This window comes from Monodelphis domestica, chromosome 3 (assembly GCF_027887165.1).
Source record: "Monodelphis domestica isolate mMonDom1 chromosome 3, mMonDom1.pri, whole genome shotgun sequence".
Taxonomy (NCBI): Eukaryota; Metazoa; Chordata; class Mammalia; order Didelphimorphia; family Didelphidae; genus Monodelphis; species Monodelphis domestica.
Genome location: NC_077229.1, coordinates 94,384,828 through 94,408,603, shown reverse-complemented (window position 1 = coordinate 94,408,603; position 23,776 = coordinate 94,384,828). Strand labels below are relative to the sequence as shown.

The 23,776-nt window shown below is 49.7% G+C and overlaps 2 protein-coding genes across 5 annotated transcripts; both read right to left on the bottom strand.

The window, feature by feature from the left end:
- Window positions 1-1,357: 1,357 nt before the first annotated feature.
- On the bottom strand, window positions 1,358-7,996 carry PTGER1 (prostaglandin E receptor 1). 3 transcript variants are annotated; one of them, XM_056822588.1, is made up of 4 exons: window positions 5,823-7,065; window positions 3,970-5,323; window positions 2,843-3,014; window positions 1,358-1,525 (listed from the first exon to the last, which is right to left on the bottom strand). In XM_056822588.1, exons 1-2 carry the CDS (start codon window positions 6,924-6,926, stop codon window positions 5,075-5,077), a joined length of 1,353 nt encoding a protein of 450 aa, XP_056678566.1. In that variant the 5' UTR covers window positions 6,927-7,065; the 3' UTR covers window positions 1,358-1,525; window positions 2,843-3,014; window positions 3,970-5,074. The 3 variants fall into 3 exon arrangements, with proteins under 3 accessions (XP_056678566.1, XP_007489112.1, XP_056678565.1); XM_007489050.3 differs by lacking the exon at window positions 1,358-1,525 and adding an exon at window positions 7,478-7,996 and having other exon boundaries at window positions 2,551-3,014; window positions 5,823-6,723; XM_056822587.1 differs by lacking the exon at window positions 1,358-1,525 and having other exon boundaries at window positions 2,551-3,014.
- Window positions 7,997-8,149: 153 nt separating this feature from the next.
- GIPC1 (GIPC PDZ domain containing family member 1) lies at window positions 8,150-22,482 on the bottom strand. Of its 2 annotated transcripts, none has more exons than XM_001366280.3 (7): window positions 22,226-22,482; window positions 17,888-18,209; window positions 15,180-15,365; window positions 14,377-14,557; window positions 12,091-12,203; window positions 11,892-11,973; window positions 8,150-11,761 (listed from the first exon to the last, which is right to left on the bottom strand). In XM_001366280.3, exons 2-7 carry the CDS (start codon window positions 18,173-18,175, stop codon window positions 11,610-11,612), a joined length of 1,002 nt encoding a protein of 333 aa, XP_001366317.1. In that variant the 5' UTR covers window positions 18,176-18,209; window positions 22,226-22,482; the 3' UTR covers window positions 8,150-11,609. The 2 variants fall into 2 exon arrangements, with proteins under 2 accessions (XP_001366317.1, XP_056678572.1); XM_056822594.1 differs by lacking the exon at window positions 22,226-22,482 and adding an exon at window positions 21,978-22,154.
- Window positions 22,483-23,776: the final 1,294 nt, after the last annotated feature.

Genomic DNA, 23,776 nt, shown 5'->3' with positions numbered 1-23,776 from the left:
GAGGAGGATTTTCCTGGAGCAGCTTGAGAACCATCATTTAATTATAAGCCTGGGAATATCTTTGACTGTGGAAAAGAAGGCAGTCTTTATTCTTCTGCTGGACAGATAGAACAGACCACCTTTGGATAGTTTTCTTGGGATTTTTGGATTTTGCCCACCAAAAGACTCTGTTCTGAGATTACTAATCCCTAAAGACTTTGCCTTTAATGTCCTTAGAAATAAGATAGTGGTAGTCAGCTTATACTTTAGAGGGTAAAATAATTAAGGTCTCTCCCTTTGCCCTTCTTTCCCTTTTTACCTTCCCCTTCCTTGTTTAATAAAATCAAAATATTTATATGTTCCTTCCCATTTCTTCCATTTTATTGTAATATTTCAGACCCTGGGTAAGTCACTTAACCCCCATTGCCCAGCCCTTACTGCTCTTCTACCTTAGAACCAATACACAGTATGGATTCTAAGATGGAAGGTGAAGGTTTTAAAAAAAATGTTGGGGAAGTGGATGATTTAATAAGCAAGCTTAATGATTTGAAGGGCAGTTACTTTAAGATGTATTGGATTTATTCTGTTTTGCTCCAGAATTTTTACTCCAAATAAATATATAGGAAACAAATGATATACAGGATAAATAGGAAATAGTTAAAAGAGGGAAAGCACTGGAATTGAGGGATTAGAGAAGGTTTCTTTTTAGAAGATAGGATTTTAGTTGGAATTTCAAGGAAGGCAGAGGGGTCAATGGTCAGTGGAGGAGGGAAAGCAGTAGAGGCATGGGAAACAGCCAGAGAAAATGATCTAGGACAAAAGAGGGGAAGTTACAAAGTGGAAAATGTGGGTTCGATGTAAAGGAAAACTTCCTAACAGAATCATCCTGGAGTGGTTCTTTGGAAACTCCTGAGGGGCTTTTGTTGGAAATGCTGTAAAGTATTTACTTGTTAAAGATATTGTAAAGTGCTTCTGTGATCATATTTAAAGTTCCAAGGGACCTTAGAGATGACCCAGGGCAACCCCCACATTTTCAGAGATCCAGAGCAGTTAAGGGAGTTGCTTTGGATCACACAGTTGGTAAATGGCAGGGCCAGGATCCCAGCCCAGAGTCTCAGATTCCAAAGATTTTTTTAAAAAATTAATTAATTAATTAAGAATATTTTTTCCATGGTTCCATGATTCATAATCTTTTCCTCCCCTCTTCTCTTCCCCCTCCTGGAGCCGACAAGCAATTCCACTGGCTTATCCATGTATCATTGTTCAAAACCTATTTCTGTGTTATTCATATTTGCAGTAGTGATCTTTTCACACCAAAACCCCAATCATATCTCCATCAGACTACATGATTAATCACATGTTTTTCTTCAGATTCCAATGATTTTGATACTGTTTATTTATTTATTTATTTTTTAAACCCAAGTGGGTTGTGAACTCTATCATCTCCTTTCCCAGGAAATCCTTGTTGCCGAGGGAAGGTGACTGTAGTTCAGGTAGGGGTGGGTCTGCAAGGCCCCTTCTAGCTCTGAAACTCTGGATTCTAAGCCTTAAAAGAGACAAGAGATGAAAAGCAAGATTATGCTGGGAGGATGAGTAGCTGGGAAAGAAAGGGCTCAGAGGGTCTGCTTGGAGAGAGGGACCAGTGTGGGAGTAAAGGCCTAGTTTAGGTCTCATCACCTAGACTTGCGGACTTTCTGTTTCTCTCCCTGTCCTATCTGTCCTACCTTGGTGCCAAAAATGATATTCCCCAAATACTGTTCTAACCCCACCATCCACCCTTATTGTAAAATCTCCAGGCCTTTATCACTTCTGTGGTCACCTACAGAATCCTCAGTTCGTTCCCACCTCCCTTTTAATTCAAGAAACATTAATTAAGCACCTAGAGTGTGCCAGGCATTGTGCTAAGTGCTGAAGATACAAAAATAGGCCAAAGGGTAGCAGCTGGGTGGCTCAGTGGCTTGAGAGCCGGGCCTAGAGATGGAGGTCCTGGGTTCAAATCTGGCCTCAGACACTTCCCAGCTGTGTGACCCTGGGCAAGTCACTTGACCCCCATTTCCTAGCCATTACTTTTCTTCTGCCTTGGAACAATACCATAGTATTGATGCTAAGGCAGAAGGTAAGGGTTTAAAATTTTTTCTTCTGTCTTGGAATCAATACTGAGTGTATGTTGGTTCCAAGGCAAAGACATGGGATTTCAATTGGGACTTGAAGCCATAGAGGTCAATAGTTTGAGGGAGGGAGGGAGAGCTTTCTAGGCAGAGAAAATATCCAGTGTCTGGTTTGTGGAACAGCCAGGAGGCCAGTGACGCTGGATCAAAAAGTGTGTTCCACTTCGTTATATGGATATAGGATTTGGGGTTTTGATTTTTAAAAGATCACTCTATTACAAAAATGATTATGGAAATAGGTATTGAGTGATAATACATATAAGCAGTGGATTTACTTGTCAGCTCCGAAGAGGGAAGAGGGAAGGGGAAAAAAGTGAACCATGGAAAAATATTTTTTTAAAAAGTGTGTGTCCCTTTTCGTAATGACATGGAGAATACGGAAATTAGTTTTGCTTGACTATGCTTATTTGTCATAAAGGTTTTATATTCCTTTCCTTTTTTCAGTGAGAGAGGACAATAGGAAAGAAAGAAAATAAATGTTTGTTCATTGAAAGAAAAAAAAAGTTTGTGCCCAGGAGTAAGGTCCAAGGCAGGAGGAAGGGCAGGAGGGGGATGGGGAATGAAGGGCTTGGTTCTTCAAGGCTATAGGAAGTCACCGGAGTCGTTTGCACTTTCAGTTCCACTTCTTCTGGCTTGCTAACTGTTCCATCTCCCTTTTCCTTCAAGTGCTTCTCCACGATGGGAATACACCTCACCTGAGAGTCTGAGGATGCTCTGGAGCTTCCTTCCACACTCTGCGAAGAGACCATCTCATCTCTCCAAAGGCCTTTCTTGATCTCCGTCTCCTCCTTTCCCTCTTGTTAGTGCTTTCCCCCTCTATAAATTAATTTACATAACTTCTTGCTCATGGCATTTCTTATAAATCTCCTGGAAGAAAAATAAATAAATAAATAAATAAATATCCTGGAAGAAAAAATAATAATTGTCCACAAAGGGCAGATTGCAGAGGAAATGAGGTATTAATATATTAGTGAAGCTGCATGTACTCCCGGTCTCTGCTTACACAGTGCAGAAATATCCTGGGATTGAATTAGAAGAGATGTTTCGCCCTGGCTGGTCGGAAACTGGCTCTGCGTTAACCCTGACGGTCCCGGGAGGCAGCCGGTGAAGAGAAGCTTTGGGGCAGGACCGGCTTTTCGGAGTGTGCCCTTTCTCTACACTAGAGGGCAGCAAGCCCCGGGGAAGAGGGCGTGTTTCCCTTCCCTTCCCTTCCCTTCCCCCACCCGACATTCAGCTTAGTAGCGGAGTGACTTGCTCGGGAGAAAACACTCCATCCATCAGTTTCGGAGTTTATTTTAAGAGAGTTCAAGGAATAGTTGAGGGAGTTGAGAAACGAGCTCCCGTCAGATAAAGACGCGGAGGCAATGACTCAAGGGAGAGAGCGGTTTCAAGGCATCTGACCAGAAGGCAAAACAGAGAGGCCACCACAAGGGGTGCAAGGTTGACCTAACCTTGTCAGTCAAGAATTGAGCTCCGTGAGCCCTCCCGGAGAGGAAGGCTCTCGAGGCGTTACAGTACTGGAGGCATAAGTCGTCCTGGACGATTAGGTTCACCGCCTCACTACTATGGTACCCTGTGCCCCCTTTCCCGTAGTTTTCTGGTATATTTGTGGAGAGTGAACGCAAGGGCGGAGTTTTGCGCGATTGTTCTTAATATGCTATTGTGGTTACCGGCTGACTGACTGTTCAGGGGAAGTACATCAGTGGGGACTTGTCGGAGTAGGCGTGCAGCATAGAGGACCCCTGAACCTGTATAAGTAGTATCCGCCCTCTGGGGACCCAAGCTGTAAAAGCACTGTTTGTTCTGATATCTATCAATCTACCTTATATGGATGTCTTGGTACAAAATAAATATACTGTAAAAAGTCATTTGAGGAGAGGCACCAGCAGTTAAAGCTCCGGAAAGGTCTCGCGGAAGAAGTAGCATTTGAACTTTGGCTTTAAAGGAAGTTGGGGATTCTAAGAGGTGCCAAAGGGAGGATTGGGAGGGGGGGGGTTCTTTTTGGGTGGGGCTGTGAAGGAGGGGGCCAGGCTAGGTTAAGGGGTAGGAGGGCAAAGATTTCTTTTTTTTTACTTTCTGCCTTCGACCCAGCTTTGCCGCAAAGCAGGTTGGGAAAAGCGTTGACCAGCTCCGCGGAGTTATGCGCATGCTCCAGATCGGCTGCTGCCGCTGGTCTCTACCCCTCCTCTACTTTCTTTTCCTTTCGCCTGCTGGGTCTGTGGTGGGGACTTGGCCCCTGTCGCACTGTTGTCCGCCCCACCCCTCCTGGTTGGGTTTGGATTCTGGGCTGGGTTCCCTGGGACTGCGGTTCACCAGGACTGGGACGGGGGTGGGGGTGGGGGGTTTGTGGGGTGGGAGTGGGAAGAGTTAAGGGTGACCCAGCCCCAGAATGCTAGGCTCTCTTGGATCGTGAGCCTGCTGCCCTCATCTGGCCCCAGCGGGGAAAACAGGTCCCTTTGCCTCCACCTCGTGGCCGAGGCCGTCACTGCAGCCTCCCTGCTCCTCCGATCCTTCCTGCCTTCCTGGTCCTGGGCTCAGAAATGGGTGCCACCTAATCGTTGGTCAGAGGCCGGAAGGGACCCACACACCGTCGATGCCCATACCCTTGATTCCCAGACGCCTGGAAGGGAGCCCCCATCATCCGATTAGTGGCAGGGACACACACTCGTGGAATATACAAAATAGCTTTATTTCTTTTGGGCTCCGCCCTGCGGACTACCCTTAGCCATCTCCCTCCTGGCCAGCACCTGGAAGCCCCAGGTCAGCAAGAGACTGCCCCCCGCCCCCCCTCCCCCACTCTCCCGCTCCCTCACATGTGGGCCGGTTAATAGCTGATACCCTCCTCAAGTTTCCTGTTTTCCCACCTCCTCCTGGTCTTCCTACTGGGTTGAAGCCTCAGGCTCCACAGCTCTGTCCTTTGCAGTCTCCTAGAAGCGGCCGATGCTGCTGTGCTGGGAGGTGCGCAAGGAGCTAGCATCCCAGGCTCCCCTGGGCAGACCCTTGGCTTCATGCCAGGGCGGGAACAGGCGTAGTAGCTGGCGCAACACAGCTTGACGCAGCAGTATGTAGACCCAGGGATCCAAGATCTGATTCCAGGAGGCCAAACGAACTCCTAGGAAGAGGAGGCGCTCCCAGGAAACCGAGCTCCAGCCGCCCATGGCAAGCACCACCAACACCTGGGGAAGAGGCAAGAGAAGGGGGAAGGGGCAAATTATAGTACTTCTATTTCTCCTGGGTTCTGTACACCACCTTAGAGGTAGTGCAAGTATTGTTACTCCCATTTTGCAGATAAGGAAACTGAGGCCCAGTGAATTTAAATGCAGCCTTTAAGAAGCCCAAGCCCAGCACAGACATTGGGCCCAGTCCTTGGGGCAGGAAGGGAAAGACCTAGGTTTGGGATTCTGAGGACCAGGGCATCAGTTGGGATGTTCCTAGGGGCGAGAGGCCCAGGGATCTCCCTTGGAAGGCATTTGGAGCTGTGGTCTGGAAAGGGGAATAGGATGAAATGGTTTAGAAAGGGAACAATGGATCGGCTGGGCTCCTAGGGGTAAACAACCAAGGGTTTCTCCAGGAATATATCCACTCAGAGAGGCAGCTGCTTGCCCCAGGAAGCGGACTTGGGGTGACCCTCAAGAGAGCTGCCAGAAATGTCTGCCCAGGCATACATCCACTCACCAGTAAGGGGCTCCAGCAGATGCAGGATACCACCATGATGCCCACCAGCTGGCCAACCATCTCCACGTCGTGGGCCCGAGCTCGGCGTGGGGCAGGAGAGGAATAGGAAGAGAAGGAAGATGAAGCCGAAGAGGATAAGGAGCCACCACCTCCGCCACGAGCCATCCTGCGGCTGCTCCCCTGGCGGCGGCGCCAGCGTGCCCGGACCAGCGACAGTCCACTGAGCATGTTGCACACCAGGGCAGCCAGGAGAGAGGCCAGGCCAAGGCCGGAGAAGAGCATTGCCAGGATAGTCTCACCCCAGCCCCTAGGCTGAGCCAGCCCAATGAAGCACCAAGTTCCTGGATACTGCCGCTCGTAGCGCCCCACATGCAGGAGGGGAAGGAGAGCAATGCCTAAGGCAATGCCCCAAAGTATCCCAAGTGCCAGGCGGGCTCGGGCAGCCGAGACCAGGCTGGCATGGAGCAGGGGTCGGGTCACTCCCACACAACGCTCAACTGCCATCCCACAGCCCAGCAGCAGTGGACACAGACCAAAAAATACCATACAGGCGCCCATGAATTGGCAGGCAGGGCCGGCAGGAGCCAGGCCTGTGGCATAGAGCCGTAGGACTAGGGCCCCTGGGATCACATGGCCAGCAAAATCTGTGGCCACCAAACCTGTGGCAAAGAGCAGGAAGGGAGCACGAGAACGGCGGCGGCGGAATCGGATAAAGGCCCGGGCAAGGATGACCAAAGCCAGGATATTAGAAACAGCGCCCAGCGTCATGGAGAAGATGGGCATCGCCGGCGAGGAGGCTGGGTGGGGTTCTGAGCTGTTGGTCTCTGGGCATGTTGAGTTCTCCCATTGCCAGCTGAGGTTGTGCAGTGGGCAAGGGGACATGTCAGGTGGTAGTGGATGTCTGAGCAAGAGGAGAAAAAAGGAAGCGAAAGGAGGATAGCCAAATAGGGGGTTGGCATTCTTTTGCTGTCCCCCTCCAAGTCTCTCACCCATCCCTCTCCACCCTGTCATTCCCGCATCGTGTGCCTCTCCTCTGCTCTCCCTGTCTCCATCTCGTCTACCCCACATGGACTCCCCCAAGTCCCACCCCACTCCACTGTCCATCCTTCCCACTGCCCCTACCCTTCCTCTGGGCCCTTCAGTCTTACAGGCTGGGGCAGGCTTGCTCAATCCCCTTCCACAGTGGCATGAGGAGAGGCCTTTGGCTTGGATCTGACCCCAGGAAGGACTGGGAAGGCAGGGTAGAGGGAGCAGGTTCAGAGAGATGTACCAAGAAGTGGGTGGTAGGCACAGGGACCAATCTGGGGTGGGGAGGGGATGGAGACAGAAGAGGTAGGTAGACAGGAGCTGATGGGCAGCTCAGTCAGAAAGGTTGGTAGGACAAACAAGACAAGGGGAGAGGGAAGAGTAAGTGAGGATTGAGGGTAATAGGGGAGGGTCAGACTCAAGCTGGGGCAGGAGGAGGTAGATGACACGCTGGGCTGGGGGGACAAACAGGGAGGGCAGCCAGAGAGGAAACAGAAGGGGTTCTCCCTGCTCGTACTCTTTCCCAGACAGCCCCACCCCAGCCCTCCAAGACACTGCTCCAGATCTCCCAGAAAGGATGAGCTGGGGAGCCCAAACTCCTGGGTCCTGCCCATTCTGGCCACTTTTACCTGTTGCTCCTCTTGTAGCCTTGGGCCCCAGGGACCCATCCCTTCAGGCTCTGCTCCTCAGCAGCGCTCCTTCCCAGCCTCAGCGCCCCGCTGCACTCCCTAAGGCCAGTAGCTCTCTAGGGCCCCGGCTCACTGAGCTCGGGGGGCGGCTCCTTTACTCCCTCCCGCCCCCATCCCGCCTCCAGCAGCCTAGAGCCGCTCCTCCTACACCACCCTAACCCCCTATCACCCCTCATCCCTCCCTCCTAACCTGAATGAGGTTGAGGGAAGGCCTGCCTCCCGGGATCTCCAAACACTGATCCTGACTTAGCAAGCAGATACCCCCTTTCCCTTCGTTATTGAATACGGTACCCTCCACCCCCCAGCTTTCCTCCTGGGTCTCTCAGAGGCAGGTGTGGGGTGGGCCCTGTTGGAAATAGGGACTAGGGCAGGAAGGAGACCCCATCCTCCAGGCTGTCAGCAGCCCCATCTTCTGAGACCTAGGGCTGCCAGCCACTGACTGGGCAGCCTTCCTTCCCTGACAGCATGCAACTCCCCACAGAAGATGCTGAATCTGGTACAACTCAGGTAAGCCAGGGGAGGTACCCAGAAAGGCAGGGAGGGCACGCCCACCCTACCTAGCCCCACTGGCAGGGCTCGGCTGGGTCTCAAAAGAACAATTACCATGACTCCTTGTCCATAACACATCAAGGTTTACCAAATGCTTTCCCCACAACAACCCTGTGAGGTAGGCAATGCAGAGAAGATTCTTCTTTACTGACAGGTAAGGAAATGGAGGCTCAGAGCCTGCTTGGTCTTGGAACTAGTGTCACAGTCAGGATTTGAACTGGCTCCAAGCAATGCCAATCTTCTCCCCACTACACCATGATACAAGACTTCCCTTCCTGTCTTTTAGGCTATTGAGGTGTGACCTCCGGCCCCCTCGACTGAGCCTACGAAGAGAGCCTCAGTCATTGGTTTTAGGGCTGGCAAGGCTCCTAGAGATCACCTAATCCATCCCTTCCCCAATTTAGAGAGGAAACTGAGCTGTCCCCCACCCCCATCCTCCCTAGCTCCTTACCCCCCATTCTTAGGCAGGGCGCCCTCATGCTTTTCTCATTAATAACAATAATAATGCTGAGAAAATCCAAACACTGGAAAATATGAGTGTGTCAGATATTCATTTCTCCCCTCTCCCCACTGCAGCCCTCCCTCTGGTGCTGGGGGCAGCAGGACATCCCAGGTGAGAGAACCCCTTCCCAACTTCCTAGCGTGCCCACAGGCTTTAAAGCCAGGAGGGATGGGGGCGATCTAGGCCTAACCCCCATTTCAGATGAGGAAATTAAGGTCAGAGAAAGAAGTTACGTGAATGATCCAAGGTCACAAAGGAATGGCCTAGGGTAGGGTTCCAATTTGAGTCTCCTCAGCCCAGATCCTGAGCCTTTCCCCAGGTGGGGCTGATCTCTGTCCAGCTCTGAACAAGCGGTTCATAGATGGGCAGGCACACTTTCAAATAGGGCTCTGCTGGGAGAATTGGTCGCTGAGCCTACCCTATCAGGGATGGGGGTGCCAGGCATTGTTTGGTGATGCCAGGGATAGAAGGCATTCGGCCTGGGAGGCATCAGCCCTGAACTGAGCTGGGCTGAGAGAGGCAATGTTCATTCCTGGGGGGAAGGGGTGTTCCGTGGGATGGGGGGAGAAGAGGATGGGTTGGATGGGGTTCTTTTATTTATGTCAGGCTTAGGCTGGAGGCGGTTCCCCAAGAACATGTAATCCCCAAGGATGCTGGAGCTGGGATGAGGACAAAGGGTGGGCTGGGGAGGGGATCCAGGAGCCCTGCCTCCCAAAACCCATCCTCTGCAGTTCTAGACCCCTAAGTTTCATACTCCCCCACAGCCTCATGCCCAGAGACAGCAGAAACCCTAGGCAAGAGGCAGAAGCAGACAATGGGATTGAGATTCATCCAGATACAAAATGGGAGAACCACCCCCCTTCAGACTCCCCATCTGCCCAGACAGTTCCCCACCCTCCCCCCACCTCTCCAATTGAAGTTCACTTTAATGTTCCTACCCAGAATCCTGGGGGTTGAAGCCAGTTTTCCTACCCCACCCCCCAAGCCAGCTGCTACCCATTTTCCTGAGGCCCCCCTCCCTCTCCCAGGGATGAAGAGCTGACTGTCAAAACATTGGTGTCGGGTTTATGTCAGTCTCCCCGCATCTTCCCCCATCAGCTCAGCCAGCCAGAGCCTGTCCTACTCTAGCCCAAGGCTGGAGAGGTCCAACCTCAGGGGCAGGGGAGGGTCCCTACTGTTCATCAGGGTCAGCCATCTATGGTTTCTGGTTGGTGTCTACTTTCAAAATTTAGAATATGTCTGGCCCAAGGAAGAGATGGAGACCCAGAGAGGAAGCTCCCTGGCTAGGGCCATATGCCTAGAGGCAGAACTCATGGCAACTAGAGGCTCTGGATCTGGAAGGGATTAGACTGGTCCAACTGCATCACTTTACAGAAGGGGAAACTGAGGCTGAACAAGTGGAATTTACCTGCTTAGTCACTCATGGCAATATGTTAAAGCTGGAACTTGCCCAAAAGGGCCATCCCTCAGCAGGAAGGGAGAATGGGTCTCTGCCCCTCAGGATTCCAGCCATCCTCTCCCATTGTTTCATTTGGGGGCTACATTTGAAGACTTCTGTTCCCTCTAAGAGTGCTGAATCTGAATCAGCAGAAAGGAATTCAATTCCCTCTGGAGCTCAGTTTCTTTAACCATAAAATGGGAAAGCAATCCTTCCATATTTCCTTAGGGCTTTTTGGAACATACCATAAAAATACATTTTTACCAATTGGGACAAAGTCTCTGCTATGTGACTGGTGTCTAGAGGGACAGGGGCCACCAGAGCCACACACAAATCTTCTTGGCCTCTGGGTGAGGGGAATGTTTAGAGCCCACCACCTCCACTATTTCAGGAAGTGGGAAGCAAATGGTCATAAAAAAGCTCGGAGCTGGAAGGGATCTTGGAGGTTCCCTCAACTTAAACAGGAAAAGAAGGCCCAGAGGGAAAAGTCACCCAGCAAATTAGTGGCAGCCAGAACTTGAACTGAAGTGTCCAAACTTCCCATCCAGTTGAAACATTGAGCTGAAAAATTCTCTTGCTGAGAAGCTGAGAGGTAGGGCCTAAGCACTAATCAGGCAGAACGGTGGGTGGGAGGAGGCAGGGGAAGACTGGGCCAAGGTCTCCTAATTCAATTTGGGCCACAGAGCGGATGAATTTCAGTCTACACATTCTTTCCCAGCTCCAGTTCAGCCCCCCACCCCTCAGGCCACGCAGCTCAGCTCCACTCAAGAGATCTCTTTATGTTAAAGATAACTCAAATAGAAAACCCCTAGTCAAGGCCTGCCCCACCCCCTCAAAGTCAGTGAGGGCAGCTGGGGAATCCAGGGGACCCCTAAGGGAAGTCAATCCTAGCACAGGGGATGGGTTCACAGCAGTCAAGTTCAAATACAGAGGTAAAAAGTCTGGGGAGTCTCCTAGTGGTGATGGTGACCATATTGCAGTTTCTGGGGTGACAGGGGAAAAGTGGCTGCCTGGTTGCCCCTCCTCTTCTCTGCGTCAGAGAAACAGGCAGAGGTCTTAGGCTTCTCCATGAAACAGAGCTGGGTGCCCCAGGGAGGGGAGTGGGGCCAGTTTGGCAGCTAGTGTGGAAAAGTAGAGGAGGAAAGAAGGGGGAGGCTTCTCAGTTCTCTCCCCCCCAATCTAGACACTGAGGTAGGTGGGAAAGGGAGGAGGGGGGCTCCCTGGGGAGCCTGGTCAGGCTGAGGAGGGAGGGACTGTACCGATCAGATAAAGAGCATTGAGGGTCAGGCCATCTCTCCTCCTACTCTGGCTGTATTGGGAATGTTGAATTCCAGTGGTGGTAATGGTGGTGAAGGCCTGGGGGCCTGAATCCTTGGCCCAGCTCTTCTCTCTGACCCCTCCTCCCTCTCTCTCTAAGCCCCCAGACAAAGACCTCTTCAGTGCTCTGTCCTCTAAACAGCAATGATGGTGCTGGGATGGGCCCCAGGTGTCTGTTCTCCCAGACTTTTTGCTTCCAAGGCCTCTCGGCACTGTCTCATGTTAACTCCGTCCCACATTTCCTCGGAGTCATTCCAATTTGAGTCTTAGTATCGCCCAACTTTGGCATCGCCGATTGCTCCCCACACATCGAAGACAAACTCATCAGGGAAGGCAAAGTCACCTAGTCGTTCGTCTAATGCCTCCGCCAATTCGTCTGGGTTTCGCTTATCCCTGCCCAGCTCTACCATGGTGGCTGCTGCTCAAGAAAAAGAGGGGGGGGGGTCAGGATCCCAGATCCCCTACTCTTATTTCCTGCCTGACTCCCTCTTAAGCACCCAGCCCAGTTCCCAACCTTTAACTTCCACACCCCACTCCAAAAATCTCACCCAGCTCTGTGTCCCGGATGCCCATATAACTTTCTAGCAGGTCATCCACCTTCTCAATGGCCTTCTCCTCAAATGCTGAAGGCTGGGGATAGAGAAAAATTCAATTCATTTCAATCCACATTGATCAACTATTATGTATATGATTCATATATACAAGGCACTGTAAAGCAGAACAGGAGAGCTGGGGCTGACCACTTACCAGTTCTTCCACTGTAGCTGGACCCCGGGAACGGAGGCGAAGGGTCCCCCTGCCAGTGCCAAGTTGGGGTCCAGAGCCAGGGCGAGCCCCTGTTGACCTCTGACTGATCATGTCTGAGATAGGCAAAGATGGTGTCAGTATCTGACATTCCCTCTGCCCCTCACACCTTGGGCTCCAAATATCCCCTCTTCCATGGACCTAAGCCTCCTTATAGAGTCTAGAAACTTGATGAGACCCTAGGCATCACCAAGGCCAACACCCCCATTTCAGATGAGGCAACTAAGGGCTATAGTGGTAAAGTCACTCCTCCACGGCCATAAAGCTCCTCAGTTCCAAGGCTTGGATTGAAAGTCAGGTCTTTGGACACCAAACTAGAGCTCTTTCCACTACCCTACCTTGCTCCCCTCTTCTGACCCCCAAGTCTGTCATGCCCCTGAGGATGGGAGTTTCTAGGCCTCAATTCCAAGCAGGGTTGAAGAACTCCATTGGGTCACAGGTCTCAGGATAGAAAGAGACCTTTCATTTGGGGATGGTGGTGTTGGTTCTAGCAAAGGAAGGTAAACAAGCAGCCCAGGCAGGATTCAAACCCAAAACTCTTGACACTAACAGAAGACTCCCAATTGCCTCAACAAACTGTTTTGAAAGGTGTCTTGGCCCCTGATCCTCCCTTTCTTGGAGCCCACTCCTAGGGCTGGGCCATGATCCAGGCATTCCACTGGGGGCCAGAAAAGGCGGGAAGAGGAAGAGGAAGGGTTGGCTGAGGTCAGGGTCTCTGCAGCTGGGAATGGCCTCTGGTTGGAGGGAGGAGGGTTAGGAAATAAAGGCATTTGAGTCTATGACTCGGGTGGGACTAGAAGTGAATCCGGACTCCAACTTATAAAGACCACTTTAGCCCCTTCTGGGTCTCAGTTTTCCTTATTTGTGAAATAAAAAAAAATGTTGGACAGGATGATCCCAATTTAGATCCAAATCTAAATCCTTTGCTCCTGAGAGCTGGGCAGCTGAAAAGGGAATAACTATCATACCTTCAAGGGAGTATCTGGCTCCTTTGGTAGCATTAACCTGCCCAAGAGACTGCCCTGAGGCCAGATCACTGGGCAATGAAGTACAGTGGGGAGCAGCACTTAGGAACAGGCTGCCTAACTTCTCTTTCTCCATTCCAATATGGGAGCAGCCTTCCTGGCCCCTATCCAGTCTCTAACATTTCAGCCTGTGTTGGGGAAGCAGCTGGATAATGCCTGCCCTCTCCCCCTTCCCCCATCTTGGCCCAGGGCTGTGGTCCCATTCCTGAGAGGCAATAGAGCCAAACGCAGGGGGCTGGAGATGGCATCAGTTATGGGCAGCCAGGCATTCCCAACAGGGGCTCCCTGTGGCCTGAAGCCTGGGGGGTTTGGACCTCAAGGGTCTTGGGAAGTCTGAGTATAAGGAAAGATGGAATTTTTGGGGGGTGAAGTAGGACAGGTTGGAGGGATGAGTACTGTGGACAGAACTGGTAATGAGTCTGTGAGAGGAAAGGGGAGTGGCTAGGGGCAGGGAGATTGTGGGCATCAGCCTTAGGGAGACTTTTAGGTCAGGAAGCATGAGGAAATCTAATAGAATTTAACTAGGGGGCCTTGAGGCCAGAGAAGGAAATAAAGTGTGTAGGGGATAGATACAGGGGAGGATATAGAGGGAAAGATAGGTTCGTTTGGGTAAGGGACAAAGCTGAGAATCAAGGGTTAATAGGAAGGTGAGAACAGGATTGCTAGAGATCTCTAGGACAAGAACATGCCAGGGGGTAGCAGGTGCTGCCACCTGAGACCAGAGCTGGGAGGAAGGACCTATGACGCAGAGGCCGGGGGAAAGCTCCCCCTTTACCCCTGAGGGGGTGGGTCACAGGCTGGTGCCTGCAAAGCCTTCAGGAAAGTGAACCCATTAGTCCTGGGCCTCCTCCCTTTTAGTGAGCTCTCCCAGCCCCACAAATTGGCTGAATATGAGGGTGGGGTGACACCTGCTGGCTACCAGGGGCAGGTGAAGGGCACAATAAAAATAAAGGGCACAGGAGAAAGGGATCTGAGCCCGTCATGGTGGAGGTTCCCAGGTTGCCCCATGCCTTCCAAAGTGTCCTTGGACTTCCATATTTGGATTGGATAAAGATTTTTCATCTTCCAAATCTAGGCAGGATGCCTAGGCTACTTCCTCATCCCAGCTCTAAGGTGTAATAGTTCCTTCTTTCCCCAGATTCCACCCACTTCCCAATGCCCACCCTCTTGGGTAGACCCTGTGCCTCCAAGCGCCAGCCCTCACCAAAGGCCTTTCGAGGCTCCGTAAGCTTGAGGGTAAAGGTGCGGCCTCGGGGTAGGTCCTTGAGCATCTTGGCCACCTCATAGTGTCGGCAGCCGAGAAGGTTCTGCCCATTGATGGATTCTATCATGTCGCCCACGTTGATCACTTGGATTCGGTCAATGACACTCCCCTCCTTGATCCTCTGTTGAAGGAGACACACCTAGCTCTTGCACTAAGCTATGGCCCCATAGGGGCTTTCATCACCCTGAGCTCATGATGCCTAGACTAGGACAGCCTAGAGCAGTGATGGAGAACCTTTTAGAGACCAAGAGCCCAAACTGCAACCTCATGCTGCATGCAAGCCCCTACCTCACCCCAGACAGGGGAGGGAAGAAGAGCTCCTACTGTGCTGCTAGGCAGAGGGGTGAGTGATGAGAGAAATGTCTTCAGGCAGTGTGTGAAAAAGGGAAAGGGGGCAGCCCTCTCAGGCACATGTGCCATAAATTCGCCAACATGGGCCTAGGCTGTCCCCATGAGAGAGGGTGTGAGTGAGTGAGTGAGTGAGTGAGTGAGTGTGTGTGTGTGTGTGTGTGTGTGTGTGTGTGTATGTCTGATGTTTTGTCTCTGGGAAGGGATTAGACAGTCACAAATGGGGAATCTCAGAAGTTAAAGGACTGGCACAAGGTCATAGTTAAAAACTGTTAGAAATGGGAATTGAACCAATGTTTTCTAACTGCATTTCCAAATGTTCTTTCTGTTATGTCACATAAGGGGCCATGTAAGAGCTCCCCAACATGTACCTCCTCCCCACCAATCACCAGTACCTTGATAAAGGCATAGCCAGCCCCGTTGTCAGTGATGGTGAGCCCCAGGGCCTCCTCTGACTTGAACACCTCTACTTCCTTGCGTTGGCCTTTGACATGGGCGAAGATGAAGTCCTCCAGCCCTATCTGGCCTCCAAGGAGCTTCTCCATGTCCACTTTATGTGTATTGAGTGTGCAGAACATTACCTGGGAGGAGAAGTTGACTTGCAGACGAGCAAAGGGTTGGACCCAAGCCCAACAGCTCTAACCCCCAAGGCAAACATATCCCTTGTGGGAGCAAGATGTGGGAAGACCCCCCATGGGCAGAGTGCTATGTCTGTCTAAATTTTTATATCCTTTTTTTCTAAATTTCCTAAATTTTTTATATCCTAGGAAGATCCATCTAGATCTTAATCCATGGGAAAGCTGTTCTTTAGTCTTGTAGCCTCTCCCTAGAATGGTTCCCCCCATATCTGGATGTCCAGTCTCAGGAAGCAGACATAAACATCCACCACAACTGCCATCACTATGCCATGATCTCCATGGTGGAGAACACTCTCATGACTAGTCTTTTTTCTAACTCCCCAGTTAGAACATACTATTAACAAGCAGGAAGAAGCAATCACTTGAGTTCTTTCTGGCAGGATTACTGAAGTGGAAATTCAGGGGATTTCTATAGCTCAGTGATGGGGAACTTTTTAGAGATAGAGTGCCAGGCCCCACCCCCACCCAATCCCAAAGACCACATGCTGTGTCCCACCCCCACCCCATCGAGGGCAGGGTGCACCTTCCCCACCCTTACTCCACACAGGAGAGGGAGAAAGCGCTCCCACTGGGCTGCTGGGCAGAGGGGTGGGTGATGTGAAAAAATGGAACAGTAGAGAGGGGGAGGGGAGCATCTCCACCCAAGTCCCTCTGTCTTTCTAGTAACAAACTGGGGGGGTGAGGGTGGGGAGAAAGTCACACGACAATAGAGAGCACTTTTTGCGCCATCTTTGGCACCCATGCCATAGGTTCACCATTCCTGCTACAGATATATTTTACTTGGATTGTAGCAAACTATTTGATGAAATTGTTCATGCTATTCTTGTGGAAAAGATGGGGAAATGTGAGTGAGACAACATTAAAATTAGTTGGATTTGAAACTAACTGAATGGCCAGAACCAAAACATAGCCACAAAGTGTTCAATAGTAGGAGTTTGGTCTGAGCATCTGCACAGCAAAGATTAAGTAGATGGATTATCTATTATGTAGTTTATGACATGTAGTGAAATGGCTTACTTATGGAATATGGCTATCATTTGTATAGCTGGGGTAGAACGTACCAAGAGATGATGAGCTAGTACCAGAATTTAACAAAAGAGCAAGTTGGAATGCCTTCAGAGAACTGCAAATGACCCCAAGCTTCTTTTAGAAATAAAAGGTCCATCTTTTCAATGCCCATATTCTAACAGTGTTATATGGATATAAGATATGGAATACTGTCTCTGAAGAACTGAAAATATCACACAGAAGGTAATAGGAGATGCATGGATGAGGCTGCAATATATAACCAATGATGAACTTCCAAGGACATGGCACCAGGGAAAGTTATGATAGGAGGAAAAGCTAGATTGGCAACATGGTGGGGGCAAGGAATGACAGACATGTGGACAGCCTGTATTTCACTGCTATCTTTTCAATGTCAGAAGAAAATAAGGAAGACCTTTATCTCCCTTGGGATGAATTTATGGGAGGGCAAAGGTATGAACAGCACAGGATGGGATATGATCTGCGGGAACTTTTAAAGTACTGGAAAAGGATGTCTCCAGGAGACTGTCTTATGAATCAGTGCTTGGCTCTGTGATGGTCAGTATTTTGATCAATGATCTGGGGAGAAAGGCAAAGATGATAGATATGTTCTTATCAAATACATAGATGTTATAAAGCTTGGATAGATTGTAAGTACACTAGATGATGGACTCAGGATCCAAAAAGGTCTTGACAAGATAGAAAATTAGAATGACCCAAATAAGATGAAATTTAATAGGGATAAATAGGCACACAAAAAAAAAATCAGGTGCATAAGTACCAGAAAGAAAGGTTATTCTTAAGCTGGAGTTCATCCAAAGGAGAGCCACAAGAAGAATCAAGTACCTTGAATATCAAGATCATTTAAGGTAGGGATGTTCAGCCTAGAGAAGAGAAGTGGGGCTGGGGGGCAGGGGAGACACATGATGTTTGTCTGAAATATATGAAAGGTCTCATTGAGGAGAGAGATGACATTTCTCTCACTTGGTCTCAGGAGGCAGTACTAGAAGCTATGGATAGAAGTTGCAGAGATAAATTTAAATTCGATATAAAGAAAGGTTCCTGACTATGAGTTATTCAAAAGTAACAGGAATGGAGTAGTGGGTTACTCGTTGATGCAAGTCTTCAAGAAGAAGCTGAATGACTATCTGCTGGTACATTGTAGTAGATTCTTTTAGTTATCATTTGTACTAGATGGCTGCTGGGACTCCTTCCAATTCTGAAATTCTGGGATTCTGTGACCTTGGCAACCAGCTTTTCCATGTTCCAATATCAAGATGGGAGGAGGGGAAGGCAGCGGGTACAGTCCCTAGCTTCTGACTCTCCCTCAACCTACTGTTAGAGGCCTATGATCTAGTTCTCTCAGCACCTCTTCCCTGTTACAATTCCATTCCACCTACTCTGTCTTGGGATCAAGATCCCACTCCTGGCAGCCATACCTCAGCAGGGGGAAGGTGGAAGGCCTCAGCAATCTTGCCATACAATTCCTTCACATTTGTGAAGCCTTCAATTCGACCAGTAGGGCTTCCATGGGCCAGCTGGGTGTGGAACACCAGTCGGGGCCGAAGCGATGGGGGTGGGGGAGGTAGGCCCACATGGGACCCCCCTCCCCCACCCCCACCTAGTGGTCCTGACTCCCCCACACCCAGCCCACCCCGCCCAGGTTCTGCCTCCTCATTTTCCACCAGGGGCGGTGCCTTCTTTCTCCGGCCAAGTCCCAGAGGCATGGGAGATGATGGAGGGGGGCCGTTCCCAGGAGATCTGTGAATGGCAAAAAGGTACAATGTCTAAGGTATCCTTTCAAGTCCAGTTAAAGACCAGATAGCTCGATGTTGTAGAATAGGCCATGGGTTCAAAGTTGAGAACCAGGTTTGAACCCGTTCTGCTGCTTATTCCCTTTGTGACCTCAAACAGGCATTGTCACTATCTCTTTGAACTTTAATTTCCTGGTCTATAAAAGGAAGAGGTGGAACTCTGAAGTCTCTAGTATCTCTTCCAGTTCCCAGGCTATGATCTTAGGAGACCTCTGTTCCAAGGTTCCTGTGACTACAGTGACATTGAGGACCAGGGGCCTTAGGATCTTCCCTCTTCCTCTGACCTATCAATCACAAGGGATGTTTCCAATGTTCTAGCCAAAATAGATGCCTATGCCCTCACTTTTCACCTTGTCTTGCCCTTTCTTTAGGCACCTACTCACATTATCCCTCATGAGAGCTCAATTCCATGTACTAAAATTGCTCCCTTCATGACTCTACCACCAAAGCTGCTCCCTGCATGAAGCCTTGACTAACTCCCCAAGCTGAAAGTGATTTCAATGAACTCATATTTCTCCGAACCCTTCCCTGGAGCCCCCATGCCTGAAATAATGCTCTCCTTCCTATCACAATTATTTATGTGCTTTTTAATCAACTATGAGGCAGTGTGATAGAATGAGTACTTGAAATTGCAGGGTGTGAGTTTGAATCTCAAGCCCAACACTTACTACCTGTGAGATCTTGGATAACTTACTTCTTTAGGCTAAATACCCAGGAAGACTATTCTTCAATTCTCTGAGGCTAGATGACCCAGGATTCCTTCTGGCTCTAAATCTTCAATCTCAGGATGATAAATTTGCTGACTCTAGGCTCTGTGTCTTATCTGTCTTTGTATGCACAAGGATTTGTACACAGTAGGAACTTAATGCTGATTCCTTGAATGGATGCTTTAAAATAAATGAAAATGGTTCAATTCAATTCAGCAAATCTATTAAGCGCCTATTTTGTGATGATAACATGATAGGTGCTGCGGGAGCTGCAAAATTTCAATTGGACCTAGCCCTTGCTCTTGTGTTGTTTTTGGTATAGTAGGGAGTTAAAGCACAAAGATTAAGTATAATACACAATTAATATGCATGTGCCAAAGTAAATAAGAGATATGGGAAAACCAAAAAGGGTAGCATGGGAGGTCCAAGAAAGGTTATTTTAGGGATCAGGGAAGTCTTCCTGGAAGATGTAACATTTAGGCTGGGCTTGAATAGGCAGAGGATTCTAGGGTAGGAGGAATGGAAAATAAAAAGTATTTCATAATGCCTATTATGGGCTAGGTGTTCCTGGAAGGGAGTCACATAAGGCTGGAAAGGTAAAGAGGTAGTAGAATCTACATTATACCTTTCCTGGTATCTCTAATACCTGGCACAGTACCTTTTAACATGTGGAAGGCACTTGATAAAATGATTTTTCATTCATTCATTCATCTATCCATCTATTACTGAGATCCCAATGCCTCACACCGATGGGGAGACATTGGACTCAGTACCAGTCATGGCCTTAAGGGAGCTCACTGTACACATGCCTCTTCTAACTAACTTGTGAGTTCTGAGGGGAGTATCAGCACCTGCCACTTCTCTAGTTTCCCTCCACCATGAGTAGCACAGGGCCCAGCATCTCACAAATACTTAGTGATTCAACAATGTTTTGTCTTCTAAACCAGACTATGAACTCTTTAAGGGCAGGCCCACAGCCTTGTTAATCTTCCTTTTTATTCCCCAGTGCTGAATTTATGGTATTGTATTCTGCCAGAACCTTCAGCCTAGACTCCTATGGCCCAGTGGGAATATCTCTCCCTCCTCCTTCTTCCCTCTCCAACCTTCCATATTTCTAAGTTCTTATTTCCCTTTCTCCCAGGCATAGGGAGCCCAGTGGTTAAGGGAGAGAGGAGAAAAATATTTCAGATGTTCAGAGAAGAGCATGAATCTGTTGGAAGAGAGAACTGGGTGGGAATACACTAAGGTTCTTTGTTGGGGATCCTGGGGGATTTAAGACAGTTGAGAGGCAGGAATTCCAGTTTTCCACCCTCTTAGCACTAAGAAGACCTCAAAACTCCATGGAACTTGATTTTTATTGTTTGTGTGCCTATGTAATATCTCTTCATCTTATATGAGCCTCAGTTTCCTCATCTGTAAAATAGTTTTAATAATACCCTCCCACCTCACATGTAAGAAAAAGTAGCACCATGTAAACCTTAAAAGTATGATAAAATGCAAGTTAGAGAGAAAAGGATTTGGGCAGGAGAGTTTCTGTAAGCTACTGGGCAAGGGGGTAGAGGGAAGGGAAAAGAACATTCTGCTCTGGCTCCCCATTTCATCTGGGGCGTTGTTCTGGATGGAATGAGGGCGGGCCAGGCAGCGCTGATTCAGCCAGACAAACCAAACCGGCTACTGGGTGTTTCCTGGGGAGAAAATGCTGGCTAGGTGCCTGCCCTACTCAGCAGAGATGAGACCCAAGTATTTTCAGTGTTCCCCTACCTCTTACCTCTAAGCTATTCTCCCAAGACCTAGGATACTAGGACATTCATGGAACTAGCTTATCCCACTCAGGGTCAGGGTTTAGTTAATACTAAGTCCCATTTCTACAGTGTTTCAAGTTGACAATGCATTTCCTTTCAAACAACCTTGAGGTGGTGCAATTAGTATTGTACCCATTTTACAAATGAAGAAACTAAGGCTCAGAGAAGGAAAGTAACTTCTCACAACTCACAAACAGCAGAGCTGGTTTTCAAATGCAATTCCAAATCCAAGGCCTGTCCAATTATTCTAAATATGGCCTTTGAGGTGGGCTGAGGAGTAGGGAAATCACAGTGGATCCCTTCTCTGGCAACCAGTGCCCAGCAACCTCGCTAAAACAAAAGATTAGGTGGAGATGGTGAAACCTGTAGCAGGTGCCCACCCCACCCAGCAGGGACAAAATGTATATGAGAAAACGATAGGTGTGAGTCACAGGGGGCAGTCATAGGAGATCCAATTGGGCTACCACAGCCACACCTCTCCACACTGGTTTGGGGATACTTTCTCCTTCATAAATACTCCAAAGCAGCCAGTTCTGAGGGGAAATGAGAACAAGATTCTTGTTCCCTGCATCACTAGTCTAGGAAAGATCCTCCATATTTAAGAAAACTTAGTGGGGGGAGGGGAAGGAGGAGAAGGAAGGCTGGATATTGGGGGGTGGGGTGGGGTTCCTCTCCTGATAGTCTAGCAATGTTTCTTTGACCCACTCCCTACAGGCCTGTAAAGCCAGCCTGAACCTCGAGGCTCAAAGTCCCATCATCCCAGCCACAGTCTGGGGCTCCAGACCTCCTTTCCTCAGGAACCTCCTTTTTGGGACCTCCCCTCTTCAGACTAGTCCCCACAACCAGGGTTCCAAGCCCAGTAACCACTGGATGCACGATCTTTGGAAGCGTGTTCCTCGATGCTCCCTAGGCCCAGGGCCCTTTGTGTACATTCCCACAGTGCGTCCACAGTACACGTTGGGACAAACCCATGGCCCCACTGTCCGTCCATCCCTTCCAGGGAATCCCTGGGGGTCATGGTCACTCCAAGTGCAGACTTCTCATGCCGGCTGTACCCTGTGGCCTGGCTCTTCCAGCGCTCAGCGAACTAGATCCCCACCCCCAACCCCTACAATTCTATGTCCGCGGGCCTGTCCCCACTCAAGTCCTCTCTAGTTCCGTGTCCCACTGTGCTAGGGTCAATCTGGGATCCCACTTCATTGGTACCTGTGTCCTGCCCTGACTAGCCCCCTCCTCACGTCCCCTCCTTGAATCTCCGTCTGTGTCCTCGAATCCACGTCGCGGAACCTATTGCTGCCCCGGCCCCTCGAGTACCCCGCGTGTCTGAGACTTCTGGGTCCCCACGCCTGCCAGCCTCGTGAGTATCTGTGAGTGTCCCTGTCCACAGAAGTCCGGGACCCGTGGCCGCGCCCGACCCCCAGTGCAGTTGGTTCCGACTCCCAGGGGGCACTCACCTAGGGCCGCCGCCTCCGCGAGAGGATAGTCCCTCCGAGAACTCCAGCCGGCCGCTGCCGGGGCCTCTCTCTCCCACAGAGGCGCCCAGGAAGCGGGGCGGGGCTGATTCTAGAGACAGACCAATCGCCGGCCATATCTCGAACCTCTGGTCCAATCAACGCTATCACAGAGGCGGGGTGGGGTCGGCGGACACATTCCAGAGGGATCCCTCCGCCTAGTCCTGCCTCTTCTTCATCCACCCCACCCCACACTCCCCCGCTCCCTGTCATAGTGGATCAGCCCTACCTGCCCAAGTAACCATGGACTGTACCACTTAAAAGGATGTCTGGGGGGAGGAAGGTAATTCTCGAGAGCAGAGCCCTAAAACTCTGGACCAATCATAAGAATGGGGAGGAGGCATACCACCAATCAGATCGTGAGGACGCAGAACCACGTGCTGAACCCTGGGTGTCAGTCAAAAAGATTTGTGGGGGCTGGCATCCCAACGGTGGGAATCTAGTGATTGAGGTTGGAGATGAGGGTACCGACCCAGGAAGGAGAAGAGAGCGTCAGGACCGGAAGAGCTGGGGGCCCACATCAGTGGCCCTACGTGACGCCTAAATATAACGACACCTTACATTTCGTGGTATCTTAACTTTTGCGGCTGTTCTAGCAAATGGCCGGATTCCCGTTTTGCCGCTAAAGAAACTGATGCCAGAGAGGTGAAAAAGACATTTGACAAAGGTCGCACAACTGGTAAATGTCAGAGACAAGATTGTGGTATTACTATAGGGAACTCCTAGGGGAGTAAAATCCGTCTATAAACGCAGGTCTGCACTTTCTCTGGCACTTGAGAGTATGAAGGAGCTTGGGGTGGGGGGTGGGGGGCAGGGGGCCCGCGGGAGAGAGCACACGGAGAGTTGCCTACAATCACCCAGCTAGTATGTTGCCACAGTGCTTTCTTGCTACCCTTAACTCATTAAATTCTGGTTACTATTATTTTGTTTCCAAGGTTAGCGCTCTTTCCACTACACCATGAAGTGTTTTTCTAAAAGAATATCTTTACAACTTTCTGCCTGGTGTAAGGAAGATCTAAATTCAAATATGGCCTCAGACACTAGCAGTGTGATCCTGGGCAAGTCACCTAAAAACAAAAACAACAACAACAAAACTTCATCTGCCTCAGTTTCCCCAAAAATAGAATGCAGAACAAAATAGCAACTACTTTACCAGGTTGTTGGGAGGACAAAGAAGGTGATATTTGTGAATCACTTAGCATAGTGCCTGACATCTAGTGGATGTTTAATAAGTGCTGGCTCCATTCTGCCCTGCCTTCCTTTCACTGTGGCATCAATGGAAAATGGGAGGCATTGTTAAGCAGATTCAGTATCCCACAAAATGCCTTTCCCTAAAAAGCCCAATAGAAAACACTTCTGAATAAGAGTTTTAAGTGCAAAAACCCTGGGGAAAATGAGATTTTATGATTCACCCCTGGACACCTGATGGGATGATAGGGCACAAAAGAGAAAACCAGAGATTTGGAATCATGTGCTAGCCTTGGGTAAAACTCC